General features: G+C 58.7%; 1 protein-coding gene across 3 annotated transcripts; it reads left to right on the top strand.

Moving 5' to 3' along the window:
* Positions 1-1,679: 1,679 nt before the first annotated feature.
* ADAM8 (ADAM metallopeptidase domain 8) lies at positions 1,680-16,969 on the top strand. 3 transcript variants are annotated; one of them, XM_080401578.1, is made up of 22 exons: positions 1,680-1,836; positions 2,992-3,101; positions 6,973-7,049; positions 7,322-7,400; positions 7,509-7,585; positions 9,310-9,496; positions 9,975-10,040; positions 10,144-10,212; positions 10,837-11,006; positions 11,109-11,190; positions 11,846-11,994; positions 12,240-12,417; positions 13,203-13,292; positions 14,050-14,245; positions 14,449-14,548; positions 14,676-14,859; positions 14,958-15,035; positions 15,127-15,211; positions 15,394-15,508; positions 15,613-15,787; positions 15,877-15,933; positions 16,140-16,969. In XM_080401578.1, exons 1-22 carry the CDS (start codon positions 1,755-1,757, stop codon positions 16,314-16,316), a joined length of 2,583 nt encoding a protein of 860 aa, XP_080257704.1. In that variant the 5' UTR covers positions 1,680-1,754; the 3' UTR covers positions 16,317-16,969. The 3 variants fall into 3 exon arrangements, with proteins under 3 accessions (XP_080257704.1, XP_080257705.1, XP_080257706.1); XM_080401579.1 differs by having other exon boundaries at positions 1,712-1,836; positions 2,974-3,101; XM_080401580.1 differs by lacking the exon at positions 1,680-1,836 and adding an exon at positions 2,429-2,702.
* Positions 16,970-17,307: the final 338 nt, after the last annotated feature.

Below are 17,307 nucleotides of genomic sequence, written 5' to 3' on the forward strand. Positions count from 1 at the left end.
AGGTAACTTCAGTTACCCAAAAATAGTGGCCCACATGTTGGATGCCTGATTGGCTGAGCAGTTTAAAGGCTTGGGGTGCTCAGAGAGATCTCCGCCCAGATCTACCCACTCCTCTCCGAGAGCAGACCTAGGCCAGATGCCTACTGCCAGCCCCGAGCAGGAGGTGGATGTGTCTTCTCCCCTCACCAGAAGCTGGGAGGTGCTAGGAGAGGGGCGAGAAAACGTCCTGTGCCTGAATCCAGCAGCCCCCTGTCCCAGGGCATGGCCATCTGGTACCTCCTCGCCCAGAGCTGTGGTGTGGCTGCTCCGTGTCTCCCTGGCAAGCCGGGTGATCTGGGTTGGTCAGTGGCATGTTCAAAGCCTGTTCATCTCTGCACGCGTCGCAAGGGTTATGTCATGGTGGGGACAGTGCCACTGGAAATGTTTAGGTAGTTATCAGCAGACGTGCCTGGAAGCGTCAAGGGTGAAAGCACAGAGCTTTAATATTTATTGGGTTTTTAACCACCTTGACTATTTAGCAGGGAATTACAGAAAAGCTGCAGGGAGAAAGAGGGAAGACATCGGAGCAGCCCTAGGCTACGGTGGTTTCTGTGCCATTTTGGAGGAAGCCTGTCCCTGGTGATGGAGCTCTGCAACAGCCAGATTTGGCATCTGATCCCCTCTTTTGTTAAATGTGACGTGTCCTGGCTGGGCCTGGCCTGAAACACCAAGAAATATAAAATACCTGTTTGCAGGAGGAGGTTCTCTCTTCGCAGGTTACCACATGGAGAAGGCAAGGGGCAATGGGTTGCACCAGGAGAGGTTTCATCTGAATGTAAGAAATAAGTTACGGTGAGAACAATCGCTCACTGGAAGAACTTCTCCAGGGACATCGTAGAGGGTTTCAGGATATGACTGGACAGGGTGCATGATAATCTCATCCAGGCTGTCCTCCCTGTGACAGGTAGGTCCTCAGAGGTCCCTTCCAACTTGGGACGTTCTGTGAACAAGGGGCAGGCAGCAGCCAGCCTCGTGGCAGAGGGGAGGGTACAGTGCACCTCCCAGCTCAGCCCCACGTGGTGGTCCCAGCCCCTTTGATCCTTTGGGATCAGGGAGGGTCCCAACGCCCCCCTGATACGCCCTGATGTCCCATGGTTCCCCCTGACGGCTCACCCCCCGGTGGTGATCCCAGCCCCTCCATCATTTCAGTGCTCCATCGTTCCGATGCCCCACCGCCACCCCCCAGCCCCTCCCCAGGCCCACTGCTGCCCTCGGGTACTTCAGCCACCTTCAGCTCTGGCGTCGCCTTGGGGCCACCCTGGCGCCCCACAGCCACCCCCTTCATGTCCGACGGACACTGCTCGATGTCCTCGGCCCCTCCAGCCCCTCTGCCACCTTAGAGCCTGGCGGACACCTCCAGCGCCCCATGGACACCTTTTCCGCACCCCACGGGACACTCGCAGCCCCGCCGCCCCCTGTAGCAGCTCAGCGCCAGGTGCCCCCTGCCACCCCCGTGCCCTGCGGGCCCCTGCAGTGCCCTGGGACATGCCCCGACGGTCTGGGGACCCTCCCCGATCCCTCACAAGCACCCCCAGGTACCCCCCAGGCCGTCCCCGCCGCCCGCCCCGGGCCGCCCCTCCCAGCCCCGCTCCGCACGGGTCCCCCCGCGGGGGGCGGCCCCGTCCCGCCCCGTCCCGGGAGTGGCGGTGAGTCACGGCGGGGGGGGGCTGCCGGCGCGGCGGCGTTGGGACTGGCACCGCGGGCACCTCCGAGCCATGGCCCCGGCGCTCGCCCTGCGCCGCCGGCTCCTGCTGCCGCCGCTGCTGCCGCTGCTGCTGCTGCTGCCGCTGCCCCACGGTGAGCGAGGGGCGCGCGGGCCCGAGCAGGGCGGGCAGCCCGCGGGCAGCTGCGCTCCGCCGACGGGACGGACGAGAAGTTTTGGGGGTGGGGGCAAAAGCCCGGCTCCTCGGGGGTCTTCAGCCGTGGGGCGGGGGAGGGGGAATGCTTTTCCTTGCGGGAATTGAGGGGACGCGTGGGAAGCGGCACAGGAGGGATGCGCGAGGTGGGAGCCGGGGGTGCGGTGGCTCTTTGGGACGGGTCGCAGCTCAGCGGGGTTGCGGCTGCCAGGCTGAGCCCCGGGGTCACCGGGCGGTTAGGCGGGCATCGCCGGCGCCCCCTCCCCAAGCTCACTCGAGGGCGGAGGATGGAGAAGGGGCTGTGAGGAGCAGGCTGGCCTCCCGCCGCCCCGCGACAGAGGGACCCTTTCGGGTGCGCTGCGTCCCGCCGCCCCGCCGGGGTGCCCGCCGTTATGTAAAGGCACCTCGGCCAGGAGGCTCCAGCGAGCGAGGGGAAATTTGTCATCGGCAGCCTGCGGCGTGCTGGCGGGGGGACCGGTGACTCAGCCGGCCGAGGGGGTGGTGATGAGGCTGCTGGCTCCTGCTCGGGTCCGTGGGCGAGGGCTGCCAGGCACCCGCACCGGAGAGCCCTGCTCGGCCACTGCCTCGCCGCGCTGGCCCCGGCTCACCCCGGCAGCACGCGGGCACGGCCGTGGCACCGGCTCTGCGGGGCTCCTGCGGAAGGCAAAGGGTTTGTCGCAGAAACGTCTCCCTTCTGACATAGAAAAAAAGATGGGAGGAGGGCTGAGCCAGTCCAGACACGAGCCATCCTCCAAAACGCAACCCCTGGCAGCTGCCAGGTGCCAAGTCACAAACCGTGGCATCGAGGTGGGAAGCTGGGAACCCTCCGGCTTTATTTGCACACCCAGGGTCTCAGTAGAGTTTTCCAGCCTTGAAGGGACCTGGTTGCACAGGAGTCCTGCTGAGCACTCTGTGAGTGCCAGGGCTCGGGGGGCTGGAGCATCCCTGGAGCCTGTCAGGGAGCTCTTGTGTTCCCAGCAGGTATTCCAGGACTTCATGTTTTGGCTTTTCCCTGCACCTTCATGTTGGCCACTTCCCTTGTCCCCTGACTGTTGTTTATGGGCACCCTGGCTCAAAGCCCTCTGACCTTTCCCAGGTGCTGCTGCCAGGCTGGAGGAGAAGCTTGCCCACGTCGAGAAGTACGAGACAGTGATGCCACGCAAGGTGACAGATCCTCGGGGGAAGAGGGACCTCCCTGTGCGACCGGTAAGTAGCATCACCTCCCAAATACTGCCTTGGCACAGCTGCCCTCACTGCCTTGCAGGGAGTCCAGGGGTGGGTGTTGAATCAGCAAAGCCCCTTGCCCGACCACTGGGCTCAGAGCCAGACCCCCTTGGCCCTGTGCTAGAAGAATGACCTAGTGCATGTTCTCTTGCATTGCTTCTGTCCCAGAGGGTGGAGATCTTGCAGGAATTGATCAGATAAGCTTGCCTGTACTGTTTTGGGTCAAAATAGGAACTGCATATAGGAGGGTGGACTCTCGGAGAGTGGGGGCTGCTATCTCCAATGCTTTCTTTGGAGGCATTATTACCCAGTGGTGCCACCTCTTGCAGCCTTGCAGTGATCTTGTGACATCTGGTCTTTGCTTAAGTAGGGATTTGCAAAGCCTCATTGAGCTGTAAGCACTTTTCTTGCTGTGTTTGCTGAAGTTGGTTTTTTTTGTCCTTTGGGACAAGGAAATAAGAATCAGAAAGTTTCAGAAATCCACATGAAAGAAAGCCAGTGTTATTTTTCTTGGGAAACCTTGTAATTTGGGGAAAGGAATAGGGTTTGACTCAGGAGTTTTGAGTGCTTGGGGCTGACATCCATAGGATGATGGCCTTGACCTCAAAGATGCTTTCCTCATTGCCTTAAAGTGAAATTCAGCCAAATATGTGGATTCATTTTCTAGGGCTGAAAAGCACTGATTTTAGCACCTGATGAGATGGAGGGGCTGGGGAGATTTATTTCCTAGTAAACTCTTTGTACAGCACATTCATCTGTGATTCAAACCCTTTCTGATAAACTAGCTTCAAAAACACTCCCCAAAAGCATCTGTTTTCTCTGCTCTAGAAACCTAAACTTGTCCACGAGATGAGATAAACATTCCTCAGACTATTTAGAGACACCATCTGTGCTGGGTGCGCCGGGTGGCTCTGCACCGATCCCCCTGGAAAGGGGAGCTCACCCATCTCAGGGTCCCTCTGCTTTCCGTGGTACAGGAGAAGATGTCTGCCTTGAGTTGTGTACTTAGGGACAGCCATGGGTGGTGTCTACCAGGTGGCACTTGGATTGGGTGGTCCTTGGATCTCCTAAATTGCTGTGTTAAGGGTGTGAGGTCTCCTGCCTTTTAAACCATTTTCCTCATCTTGGACAAAAGCTGGGTTTGATGGCTCAGTAACCTTGGTGGGGAAGAAGTTCTCTTTTGGAGGTGGCTTGACCACCACCAAGGCCCTCTTTGAAGTGGAGACAGGTGACTGGATGGGTGTTTTCTGCACCAGCTCCTCCTGTGGCTTTGCAGTAGCAGTCTGTGGCTGGGATGGCCATGGGCTGAGAGATGGTTCCTGGGTCAGAGCAGCTGGGACACATGGGGTTGGTCCAGCAGTGCATCTGCTAGGTGAGGTTTGAAGCAGACCAGCTCCCCTCTGGCTTTGCTTAAAATGTTCACTCCCGAAAGACAGGGTGGAGACTTAGGGCCTGCCACACAGGATCTCCTGGGATGTCAGCCTTCCCACAGGTCACGGTCTTCTTAGCAGGGACACAACAAGGCATGTGGCAAACCTGGGTTCTTCATGGAAAGGAACATGAAAAAAGAGCAAGTACCTTAAAAAAAAATATGGTTACATGCTCTTGATTGCAGAAGTGACATCTCTCTCACCCCCATGCTCCAGCATTTCAAAGAACTCTATTGAAATGGCAGTGTGTTTCCAGCCCATGTGAGACCCAGCATTGCAAGGTACTAGCTTCTCCTGCAGCACACCTGTGCTTGTGCATCCCTGCTGATCTCCCCCACCACATCCCACAGCCAGTTCATGCAAAGGGGCAAGTTCTTTGCCTGGGTGAAGACAGCTGAGCTCCTGCCAGCGCAGCCTGGGGCTCTGCAGGAAGCAGCAGGCTGTTGCAGAGCGAGCAGTGGGGCTGGACGGAGCAGAAGCGAAGGGGGGTGGTGGTGGCCCAGTGACCTGCTGCCCTTCCCTCCTCTCTTGTGCTGCAGCTCCTCTGATACACGGCACGGTGCAATGAGCCCCATCCCTACTGTCCTAGCGAGACCTGTTGCCTCTTACCATTCAGGGAAGGAATACCGTGTGCTGGGGGTGGGACAGTGGCATCCCGTCCCGATCCTGTGTAAACTCTCTGGGTCTCTTAATAAGACCAGATGGAAGAAGTCCCTCCTCTCTGTGTGCTGTGGCCACGGCTCTGCTTTGCTTGCTCAGCACGGTCATGGGGTTAGCATGGCTCAGGCAGGGGCAGGGCTGAGCTGCCTGTGCTTTCAAAGCCTTTCCATCTGGAGCCCTTGCAAAGCCCATGCTAATAGGGAAGGGGGTGATTCAGAGAAGCTTTATCAGGACTTTTTTTTTTAAACTTGCCCTGTGGTTGTCTCCAAGAGACAGTCCCTGACCCACCATCCCCTTTCCAAGTGCTTTCCTGCCATTTCCTAAGACCTATGCTGGCTCCGGCACTGCCAACAATAACAAAGCATTGCTTTGTCGGCGGACACGGGATGGGACGGCCACGTCAAGCGGGAGACACTGTTCATAAGATAAAAATTTGCAGGAGACCCATGAGTGTGCTTACACACCAGCAGATTGCCTGCCTGCAGCTGGGGCTGCCTGGCGGGCTTGTCACAACCTGCTCAGCCTGTGGAGAGGACGTTTCGTGGCCGGCAGCCCGCTGCTTCAGCTTCAGATCGGAAATGCAAACCAGGTAGAATTGAGGGCAACCAAGTGAAAGGCAAACCCACTCACCTGGCCCCGCTGGCAATGAGTCAGCAGGACTTTGTGCTCAGCTTCAGCTCCTGTCAGGTTGTCGATCACCTCCCTGGGAGTGCTGAGCCATTGTATGACAGCAGGTGCTGTCATCCTCCCCAGGGAGAGACCGCTCACCTCATCCAGGAGGAATGCTGGTCCTGCGGGAGAGGCTTGCTTTGCCTTTGGCTCAGCTCACCACCCCAGGATCCAGTAAAGGTATGAGGATGTGCCCTCAGGGGAGGTCTCTGTGCTGCTGGGTGGCTGAGGAGTACGCTGGTGCCAGGGGTGCAGCCTGATATGGGGCACCAGGCAAAGGATAGTCATCTTTCTCAGTGGCCCTGGTGGGACGGGACCTCTGGAGCTCTGTGGCCCAGCCTCTGTAGGTGGAGATCACAAGGCAGCCTAGAGGGAAACACTTCTTCTGGAGGGACATCTCCATCCTGGGGGTTCAGGGCTTGGCTGGGCTGAGCCACAGCCACTCTGACCCAGCCATGGTGACTGGAGGTTGGACTTGAGGTGCCCTGAGGTCCCTTCCACCTGCACTAGGGTGATGCTTGGGGGCTCTGGCACATGGTGATGCTAAAACGTACTCTCAATAGCAGACAAGAACCAAGAGAAGGTCATTCTCTCACTGTGATGTGGCATGTTGGATCGGTCAGAGATAAGGAAGTCTCTGCTTATGAGAGCTGTTGGGAACCAGGGATCTTTGTGGTTTAGCCTGTGAGTGAGTGAGCGATGAACTCAGCCCCCAGAAATGGAGCTCTATGACTGATGAGTAGGAAGTCTCAGTTTCTGGCACGGCCATCTGCAGCCATGTGTCAGACACGGGAAATCAGACTTTGCTGACTCTGTTTCATTGCTGGTGACCTGTTCTTTATCTCAGGATGTGCCGGGGATTTGCATTATTGCCCACATGCTTTCTTTTTTCTCTTCTGATTTCCTGTGTCTTTTCTGGATGCCTCCAGGGTGAGCAGCCAGGCTCCCCGTCCTGCAGCTGCCTTCTAGTGGGGTGCATGCAGACCCCATCCCCTTTCTGGGCAGGACGGAGGCCAGGTGGTCCTCTGTCCTCTCTTCTGTAGCTCTCGCTCTTGGTGATGGCGGGTCTGTGATGTCATCTATCTTTCATGCAGAGCATCTACCCGGACCACATCCTCTACAGTGTCCGTGCTGAAGGCAGGGACTACCTCCTGCGGCTGGAGAAGAACAAGTGAGTGCGGGTGGGCACGGCGGGATGGCCAGGGGGCAGCTCACTTCCCACCCTCGCTGTGAACATCAATTCTCCAGGGTCTGGTGTCGCTGCACTGGTGATCTAAGCCCTCAGCCCAGACCCAGAATACCACATTTTCTTCCCTCCTTGCCAAACCCATCTGGGGAGGTCATGGGCCCACTGTACCCAACCTGACCAGACCTCATCCCCAAAGCTTTCTATCCCTTCCCCAAAACTGGGTTCACTGCTGACCCCCATTCCCCATCCTGCAGGGAGCTTCTGGGACAGCATTACACCGAGACGCACTACTTGGCTGATGGCACGGAGATCACAGAGAAGCCAAATATTCAGGTATGGGGCTGGCTCTGGGCAGAGTGGTTTTCCCCACTCCTACGGGGTCCCTCCATGCTGACAGCTGGTGCAGACCCCCTTTACACCTCTCCTTTCTCTTGGTGGCAGGATCATTGCTTTTATCAGGGCCACGTGCAAGGACATGCCAACTCAGCAGCGAGCATCAGCACCTGTGGTGGGCTCAGGTAGGTCCTCTGACTTCCCTGGGGCACTGTGGCTGGCCAGAGGACAACATCGAGCCTGGCCTTGGTGCATGTCACGGTACCGCTCCTAGCGGATGCAGTGCTGTGCAACGGTGAGCCGGTGTGACCAAGCTCTGGCCAGCCGGAGCTGTGCTGATGGAGGGAGAGTTCAGCTTTCCCCTGAGGAAGAGAAGAAGACATCCCTTTTCCTGCTGGCGGTGGGAGCGCTGACCGCCCTGGCTCGGCGCCCAGCAGGAAAGGTGCACCACATTTTGCAGCTACTCCTGCTGGCTGGGGGTTGGCTTGTGGCACAGGATAAGACTGGAAACCCGAGCATGACAGAAGGCCCAGGCAGGAATGCCTTCTCCAGGCAGCAAGGCACAACTTGTCCTGCATCTACCCCCTTTTCCCAGGGCAGACTGGCCAAACTCACCCCAAGTGCTGCAGCCAGCGACACAAAGTTGTGCTCATGGTGATGCACGGGCCTGCAGGCAGCCAGCATCTCCTCCCTGTCATGCTGAGCTCCTAGAGCTGATGGCCAAATGCCTTTCCGAAAGAAAACGAAAGCAGATGGAGCATCAGGCCAGCTGTGTCTCCCTCTACCCACTGTTTGCTGGCCATGCTAGTGCTCATTCCTCAAAAGCTGCCTTGAGTCTACCTTCATTTAACAGCAGAAAACGTCCTTGCAGAGTAACCAAGCCACCAGATCCATTCAAGGCTGTTCAGTTTGCCATGCAAGATCCACACTCTGCTGTTCTCTTTCTTCTAAGATCAGCTGGCAGCCAGACATTGCAAGAGTAAGCCAAAGAGGAAGGGGGCCCTTGCAGGGAGATGTGTAAGGAGGATGGGTGGTCCCTGGTGCACCCAGGGACCTGCAAACACCCATTTAGAGGTGAAATGCCTGCTGGAGCCGTGTGGCAGCCACCTCCTCACGCTGAGCAGCTTGTGCATACATGGCAGATTTGATATCCTTGTATAGTAGGAGGACAAGATGTGCAAGGGCAGAACAGGAGGCACAGACAGTACAGACAGGGTACATAAGGCACCTTATAGAAAGCATCTTGAAGGCCAGAGCTGCTTAGTAGGAATAATGCTGTGTTAAACCTGGCCTGGCAGCACTGGGCAGCTCCTACTGAGCCCTGCTGGTGCCCGAAGTACAGGATACTCCCCTTGCTACCAGGCACAGATGCTGCTCCACAGTTTGCTCCCTCCCAGCCCAGAAGCCAGTTTCCAGCCCTCCTAATGCTCCTTTTGTTCAGCCTGTGCTTTTGCAGCCTCCAAACTCCAACGCTGTGGACATGTTTCCTATTGCTCCCCAGCTCCTGTCATGCCTCAGGTCAGCTCCATCCTGCAGCATTTCCTTGGTGTACTCTTGGGCCAGGCGAGGTTTGTAGGGAAGAGGCATCGAGTCCCTTATGTTGCTGTGAGCTCCTACACCCTGTACCTCTGCACAGTGCCGTGGACCTTCATGCACTGCCCAAGGGCTGCTTGGGACTTTGCATTGAGTGTGCTCACGTGCACGTGGCCAGAAGGACCTGACTGTCACATCCTGCTGGTCGCCCATAGCTCATCCAAGCTGCCTATAGGAACCATGGAGGGGGGGGTGGTTTCCTAGGTGGGATTTGGCAGCTATATTTTGTATCACAGGCCCTCGTGGGGGTGCGTAGGGTCCGTCTGTGTCCTGCAGGATACCTCCCCAACCTGATGCCTGCTGTCTCTCTTGGCAGTGGGTTTTTCCGGGTGAATGAAACCACCTTCCTGCTGGAGCCCTTGGAGGAGGATGCGGCTGGCTGGCACGCAGTGTACAGAGCAGCTCACCTGCGGGGGAAGCGCGGCACGTGCCAGGAGTCCAGTGCCACCCTGGAATATGACCATGAACCAAAAATTCCCGCAGCCATGAAGCTCTACCGCTGGGTTAAGGATTGCATTGCTTCTCCTTCCTGTAGCTGAGTTTGCAAGAGCCTAGCTCCTGTGAAGTCCGGGAGAGGAGTAGGGCCATACTGCATCCCTTGGAGATCCTCCTCTCCCGTGTGTTGTTGGCTGGGTGCCCAAACACAGATTGTTCCCGGTGGCCTAGCTCCTGGTGGGAACAAGTCCTCAGGTCCTGTACCATTAGCAGGAGCATCTTTCTACCCTGTGAGCTCCGTGGTGCCTGCAAGCCTGTCTCATGCCTCATCCCAGTAGCAGGCTTGGGTTTTTCCTTGTATGTTGGAATATGTCTGAAACACCCAGCAAAGTAACATCAGGAAGCAGAGCTAAAAGACCTACCAGCCTTGAATAATGTTGGAAGATGCCCCAGGATCCAACACATCCCACAGGAGGGTCAACCACAGGGCTCGGCAAGCTGCAGAGCTGAGTCCCTCTTTGCACTCACTTTCCTCTTTCCTTCCAGAAATCAGCTCCGTTACGGAAAGGTCCCCGATATGTGGAGCTGGTCCTGGTCGTGGACAACGAGGAGGTAAGCAGGGTGGGGGGCAAGCTGGTGCCTGTGTTTTCACTGTCTTCCACTGCAGCGAAGAGGTTGAAGCCAGCCTGGAAATCTCTCTGTGTCCTTCCTGTAGTTCCGAAAACACAAGGACTTGCGCACAGTACAGAACCGCATGAAGGAAATCGTGAACCACGTCGACAAGGTGAGGCCAGATGACCGGATCTTCTCTCCTGGCTCCCAGACATGCCCCATGGTGCCAGCATGGGCGTGAGTGTGGTGGAGGAGAGATTGGCATGGGGAGGGTGATGGAGCAGGAGCCGCTCAAGCCTGCAGGTGGGCTGCTGCAGAGTGACCAAATCCCTTGACCAACAGGGTGTGCAACGTGGACAGGACAAGCGGCTCAGCCCTGGGTCCTGGGGGGAATAGGACAGCTGCCTCCCATCTCTCTCGTAAGGGAAGGGGGGAGAAATTTTTTATAATCCCCAGAAGCTCTCAAGCTGGAGCAGGTGCTAACAAGGGGAGGGTGATGGATGCAGTGCACCAAGGCGGAGTTTCTCCTTGCCTTGCTTCAGCCCCACTCTTTGGTCAGCAGCATGAGAGCAGCATCTCAGCCTTCACTGGCCAAGAGGGAGCCCAGAGGTCCTGGGGTAAACCCTGTCTTGTGTGGTCACCCCAGCTTGTGTTATTTATTGAGAGGGCTACGGCGTGGTATTCCCAGTGATGTGTGGTCCTGGGCTTGGTTGTAGTTCTTCAGGGGAGGTGGGACCTTTCTTCTGCTTGTGGAGCTCCAAACCAAGCATTTCCTCCTGGCTGTCTCCCACCTCAGCTTTATCAGCCTCTTCGCCTGCGGGTGGCCTTGATTGGCTTGGAGGTGTGGAGCCACAAGGACAAAATCATGGTCAGTCCCAACCCAGAGGTGACACTGGACAACTTTCTCCACTGGCGGGAGGCAGAGCTGCTGCGGAGGAAGCCACATGACAATGCCCAGCTGATCACGTAAGGACTAAGGGAGGAGGCAGGGGCAGGCACCGCCTCGCTGTCCTTGCAGCCCTGCTGCCACCCAGGCCACACGGCCACAGTGGCATCTCAATCCCACAGGGGCATAGACTTCCACGGCACAACCGTAGGGCTCGCCAAGAAGCTTGTGATGTGCACCAGGGACTCGGGCGGTGTCAACCAGGTGGGTCTTGCTGCCTGGGCATGCGCCAGGAGGGCAGCAGCACTCCCGTGATCTGAGCTCCCTGCGTTGTATTGTCCAGAGCAGGTTTCTCCTCCACTGGTCTCCAGCTTTCCCCCTCTGCAGCCTTAGGGCTGGATCTGGTCCCTGACACCTCTGGCCCTTGAGTGACTGACCCCCAGAGAAGTGTCAAGGCCACAGGGGAAGGGTAGCTGTGGAAACCCAGCTGGGTGCCTGTGGAGGGCTCTGATATACCTGAGCCCAGATGAGCCTCCCAGAGCAGCTCCGTGGGTGCAGGGCTTCTCCCACCACCTGTCAGGTAGCTGGGACTTGGTTTGTAATTGCTCCTTGGCCATCCTGGCTGGAGCAGGAGTGGTCAGCCATGGGACCTGTGGCTGTCCAGAACCACCACAAAGCATCTTTTCAGGGTAGCTGGTATATGTAAGCTCACTTACACCCCTGAGACCCCAGGCAGGAGGTCTTCAGGGCCCATGGGACCAAGTCCAGCTTCAGTCTTCCTTTACCTTGGCACGGCAGCATCAGGGAAGGAATTTCAGACAGCAGTGAGACCTGGCACTGAGCAGTTGAAGAGCCCCAGCAGGCCCTGTGGAGATGCTGTGGAGAGCATTTGAACCACGCCCCACTTCTTGTCCCACAGGACCACAGCACAAATCCTATCGGTGCTGCATCCACCATGGCTCATGAGATGGGACACAACCTGGGGATGTCTCATGACGAAGATGTTGCTGGCTGCCGCTGTCCAGTCCCCAAAGCAGATGGAGGTTGTGTCATGGCGGCAAGTGTTGGGTGAGCAAAGGAAAGGGGAATATCTCTGGGCAGCAAATATCTCAAGGTGTCCTCTGGCACTGCCCTGATGTGGTGAAGCCCATGAAATGGTCAGGTCTGGGTGGATACTCCACTTGAAGCTGCACTTCAAAGGTCTGTTGGTGCCTTTGAGTCTGCTGGCCCTCCAGCTGCTCCCTGGGCTGGTGTTGTGAGGGCCCTTGGGCTCTCATCTCTGCTCATGACTGCCTGGTTTTGTGCCCCTTCAGCGTGGTTTACCCCAAGCTCTTCAGCCGCTGCAGCGAGCAGGACATGTGGCAGTTCCTCGGGGACCCCAGGACCAGCTGCCTGCTGAACGTCCCCAGGGCGGATGAGCTGTATGGGGGGCCGGTGTGTGGGAACCAGTTTGTGGAGCGGGGAGAGCAGTGTGACTGCGGCACGCCAGAGGTAGGGATGCTCTCTGAGAGCCTGGGGAGGGGGGTGGGCAGCAGGGACCTGAGACCTGTCATTCAGACTCAGAAAAAGTTGTGCAAGCCTCTTGCCTGGGCATCATGCTTTGCAGGACTCATCTTCCTTAGGTTCCTGATGCTTCTGCAAAAAGAAAACCAACAAAACTTGCAGAGGATATTTGTTAACTTGGATGTGTGCCCCTCCTTTATGTAGCTGGCTGTGATTTTAGCAGGAGCATGCCTAGGAAAGTCAGAAATCCCCCCAGTATATCCTCCGGAGATGTGATCCAAGGAGGGGGACATCATGGCATGTTGTCCTTTCAAGAGCTGCGCTAAGCTTTTCCACATCCCTCGTGGCCCATTGCTGCATCAGGGGAGAGACTTGAGGCAAAGAGCCAAGCGATACCTCTGGGATAAATCCCTGGGTCACAGCCCTGCTCCGGGACCTGAAGGGATGCTCCCCCGATGCAAAGAGCACAGAGATCCTCCTGTTCCCTCCTTCCTGGAGATGTGCAAAGGGTGCTGCCAAAGAGCAGGGACCCAGGTCAGGCCCCATCTTCTGAAAAATCTCTTCCTTTGGTTTCGTGTTGGTCATGGGGTTAAAGAGACAGCAAGGATGGTTCACACCTGGGACGATGCTGTGGTTTTGCCCCATGGATCAGTCTGTGGTGGCTACACTGCCACTGGCACCTGGTGATGTGGCAACTGGGTCCCCCCGGGAAGGAAGGAAAGGGTCTTTCAGTGGGGCTTTTGAGAGGGCTTCAGTCCTTCCCTGTCTCACAGGAGTGCTCCAACCGCTGCTGCAATGCCACCACTTGCCAGCTGAGAGAGGGAGCAGAGTGTGCCCAGGGGGACTGCTGCCAGGACTGCAAGGTACTGCCATCGTCGGGGACCAGCTTGGCGGGGCAGGGAGCTAGTGGGTGCAGTCCTGCCCTGGGCTCCTGTGGAGCTTCCTGGTAGAGGCAATATATGCCCATAGCCTGCTGGAGAGCCTGAAGGACCTCTGTAGCACCCTGCTCAGAGCCAAATGCACCCAGTGGTTTGGGGGAATCATGCTTTTCATTTAACACTCTCATGGCACGGACAGTCGGCATCTCGGGTGGGAAGCGGTTGGGAAGGTGAAGCAGCCTCCATTTCTGGCCTCCTGTAGCCCAGGTCCCCTGGCTGTCTTAGGTTAGGTGCAGGATGAAAGCTGTTGAAGAACTGGGCGATGTTCAGAAGAGATCAGTGTGGCCCATTCCCGATTCAGGAAACCAACCTGCCTCTTCTGCTCCATTTGTTCAAGTGAAAGCTGAGTTGCACGCATTGACTCCTGCACACAAGCATAAGCAATGCTTTGATGTGAAGAGACAGGGCTGGAAGAGGACCCTGGGGCAAGTCCAGACTCAAAGCAAAGCACAAGGTGTTGCCCGCAGGGAGAGACTTCACTAGGGGAAGAGGCCTGGTGGTCTCTCCATCCTGTGCAGTAGCTCATGTCTTTCTGCCAGAGCGGCACAAGCTGCCGTCTCTGGGGGTCTGTGGGGTGCCAGGAGATGTTTTGAAGACCAGGGTGCTGTCAGGCTGTGGTGCCTGCGTGGGTCTGGGGGTGCAAGAGCATCGAGGCAGTGCTGACATCCCCTTTTCTGCACAGGTGAAGGATGCCGGTGTGCTCTGCCGGGCCAGCAAGAATGACTGCGACCTGCCTGAGCACTGCACTGGCCTCAGCGCCGAGTGCCCAGAGGATGTCTTCCAGGAGAACGGCATCTCCTGCCAGAATGGCAACGGCTACTGCTACAACGGGGCCTGCCCCTCACATGGCGAGCAGTGCCGCACACTCTGGGGCACAGGTAGTGGCTCCCCCACCCTGCCCACCCTCCTTGCCCCGTGCGCTGGGTGACGAGCCAGGAGCCCCGGCTCCTTGGGCCAGGGCGTGGCTTGGCTGCGGTCCCCTCCTGCATCCCTGGATGGGGTGCTATGGCTGCTGACTCCAAAGCACGGCCAGCTTGCTGCGGGCTTTGGCTCTGCGTGACCCTTCCTGTGTCTCCCGCAGAGGCCCAGGTGGCTCCTGATGTCTGCTTTAAGCACAACAGCGAGCAGCACCTTCACCTCCACTGCCTCACCGAGTACGGGAAGCGACCCTGCAGCCCCAAGTAAGGAGCCGGGGGGGAGCTCTGGGGGTGGTGTCCATGCCTGATGACAGCACTGCAGGGCTGAGCGAAGCTCCCCAGCCCCGCTGCCACCCCCGCTGCTTGGTGCTCGTGGCTGCTTCTCCTGCAGGGATGTGAAGTGCGGCACACTGCTGTGCCTGAGCGACAACACCAGCCCCGTCCTCGGTGGTGGCTCCTACTCCCTCTTCTTTGGCCGCTTCAAGTGCAAGGCGGTCATTGCCGGCAACGACGCCAACGAGGTGGTGGCCAAGCTCAGGCTGGTGCCCACCGGCGCCAAGTGCGGAGAGGAGATGGTGAGCATGCTGGCTGCCGCGCTGGGGTGGTAGAGGGGTGTGTGACAGCTGGCTACGGGGACCCAGGGCAGCCTCAGATCCCCGCTCCCTGTCCTCAGGTCTGCTATGCCGGACGCTGCCAGAACCTCCTGGTCTACGGCAACAAGAACTGCTCGGCCAAGTGCAACAACCATGGGGTATGCTGTGGGATCATCCCCCGCCCAGGGCAGCTGCGGGGCCCCAGCAGTGGTGCACCCACCATGCTGATGCCGTCCTCCCTCGTCGCAGGTGTGCAACCACAAGCGGGAGTGCCACTGCGAGCCAGGCTGGGCAGCACCTTACTGTGAGCAGAAGATTTCAGGGGTGGTGGCAGGTATGGCACCCGCTGTGCACAGCCAGCGCCGGCTCCCGTAGCCTGATGTGTGGGTGCTGGGCGGAGGGGGGAGCCTGAGGAGGGGGCTGGCACCCTGCTGTGGTGCCAGTAAGTGCTGCTCCGTCCCCACGGGGCACCCCCAACACCGGGGTGCCTGTCCCACGCTGACCGGGTCTCCGCAGGGAGCAGCAGCGTGGCCCTGGCAGCTGCGCTGGCTGTGCTGGTGCTCGCCGGCATCACGCTCGGCAGTGGCGTTGTGCTCTTCAGAGGCAGGGGGACGAAGCTCTTCCAGAAAGGGTAAGTCCCCTCTCCTCCCCCCCACGGTGTGGCTGAGCCACGGCTGCACAGGCCGAGCCCGAGGGGTACGCAGCGCAGCCCCACGCCGTCCCTGTGCCCCACAGGACCCCCAGCGGGCCTGCTGCAGGTCTTGCCAACCCACTCTTCCGCGAGGGCGGCCGGATGCGTCCCCCCCGCCGCCAGCTGTCCCACCGTGACATCGGGCCCCCCAACCTGCTTAGCAGCACGGCAGCCCCACAGGACGCCCGCCCGCTCAGGCCATGCCGCCCAGCCCCACAGGTAAGGGTGCAGGATGGGCCCCTGGCGCGGGGCAGCCCTGGCTGCGGGGGGGAGGCAGCCCCTCGCCCCACTGTTTGCTGACCCTGCAGCCACCGGCACCGGTGCCCCAGATGACATCTCCAGCCCCTCCAGGATGGCCCCTGCAGGTAACCACCCCTCCAAAAGCCATCGTGGCCTCAGAGCAGGGTGGCCTGTCCCTGGCCCGACCAGCCCCAGGCGTGTGGGGCACAGCTGTGGGGTGGCCCAGGCAGCTGACTCGAGGTGGGGGTTGGGGGGGGGCTTCCTCTGTCCCCTGCCCACCTCTGGGTCCCTCGCTGGTGCCCAGGTGAGGGACTCTGGTCTCTCCTCACAGCAGGTGAAGCCAAAGCCACCCAGCAAGCCTCTCCCGGCACTGAAGAGCAAGGAGCCGAGCTGTGGTGAAGGGCCCCCAGGACCATCACTCCCTCACTCCCTGCTGACACCTCCCTCAGTCTTTCAGCAGGGTGTCCCCCTGAAGGTGGCCCTGAAGCCGTCCCCAGCCAGGAGGTGACCAAGGATGCTCCATCTGCCACCACGGCTGAGGAGCTGCTGGCTCTGGTGCTCAGGTGGCACAGCTGGAGAGCCACCGTCTTGCTTCCACCCTTACTTGAATTGCTCACCGGACCCTCCCCCGGGAGGGCACCAGTGTTTACGGATATTTGAGTTGTGCCTTAACAGACTTCGTAGCCTCACGGCTGGCCCGGGGAGAGCCATCACCCGGGGCTTTGAGGGGGAGACCAGGAGCAGGGACGATGCCAGCTCTGGTTTTGAGGCCAGCCCCAGGCTCTCCTGTGCCCTGGGAGCTGCCGCCTTCTCTCCCTGAACGTGTCCTGCTCCTCCTGCCCCTTCCCTGCTGGGGCCGAGGCAGGAGCACTGCACCCAGGGGCCCATGCCCCAGGGCCACCACCCTGGCTGGGGACAGTCACACGGGCGGTCTTTGGCAGGTCTAAGCCAGGCTTAACTTCCCCACGGAGCTTTTATCTCTGAAGTTATCACTTGAGTTACTGTTCTCCTGAAAGGGAATTTCCTGGGAGCCTTTTTACTGCAGCCACTAACTTATGACAATTATGTGACCATTTTGAACCACCTCTTGTGAAACCAGGCCTCCCCCTTTTTGATATAATTTAGGTTGAATGCTTTTATACCAATAAAAGACTGAAGGTAGTGGTGTCACGGGGTGTCTCTCAGCAGAAGGGAGAAGCAGAGTGGCAGCAGGCAGGCAGCTGCCCAGGACACAGGGTGGATACGGCACAGGTGGAGCCAGGGGCAAGAAGTGCTCGAGCTGAACTCCCAAATCCTGTGCCAGAGCCACAGGGGCTGAATGGCAACAATTTCTGCCAACCACACGAAGTAAAGCTGCCACAGGGGCTGCAGGATGCTGCAGAGTCCCTGTGACCCCCCTGGCACACAGTACCACTGACGCCCAGCTGCCAACAGACCCCAGGCTTGCTCTGTGACCGAAGACTGGCCGCCGTGACTCCCACCACCAGCTTGGCTACCAT

Source organism: Falco punctatus (assembly GCF_963210335.1).
Source record: "Falco punctatus genome assembly, chromosome: 9".
Lineage (NCBI taxonomy): Eukaryota > Metazoa > Chordata > Aves > Falconiformes > Falconidae > Falco > Falco punctatus.

Excerpts from the sequence above, each read along its gene's own strand:
- ADAM8 (XM_080401578.1), top strand. The coding sequence starts at position 1,755 with ATGGCCCCGGCGCTCGCCCTGCGCCGCCGGCTCCTGCTGCCGCCGCTG. Across the intron at positions 7,401-7,508 it reads CAGAGAAGCCAAATATTCAG|GATCATTGCTTTTATCAGGG; the intron begins GTATGGGGCTGG and ends TCTTGGTGGCAG. Across the intron at positions 9,497-9,974 it reads CCATGAAGCTCTACCGCTGG|AAATCAGCTCCGTTACGGAA; the intron begins GTTAAGGATTGC and ends CTTTCCTTCCAG.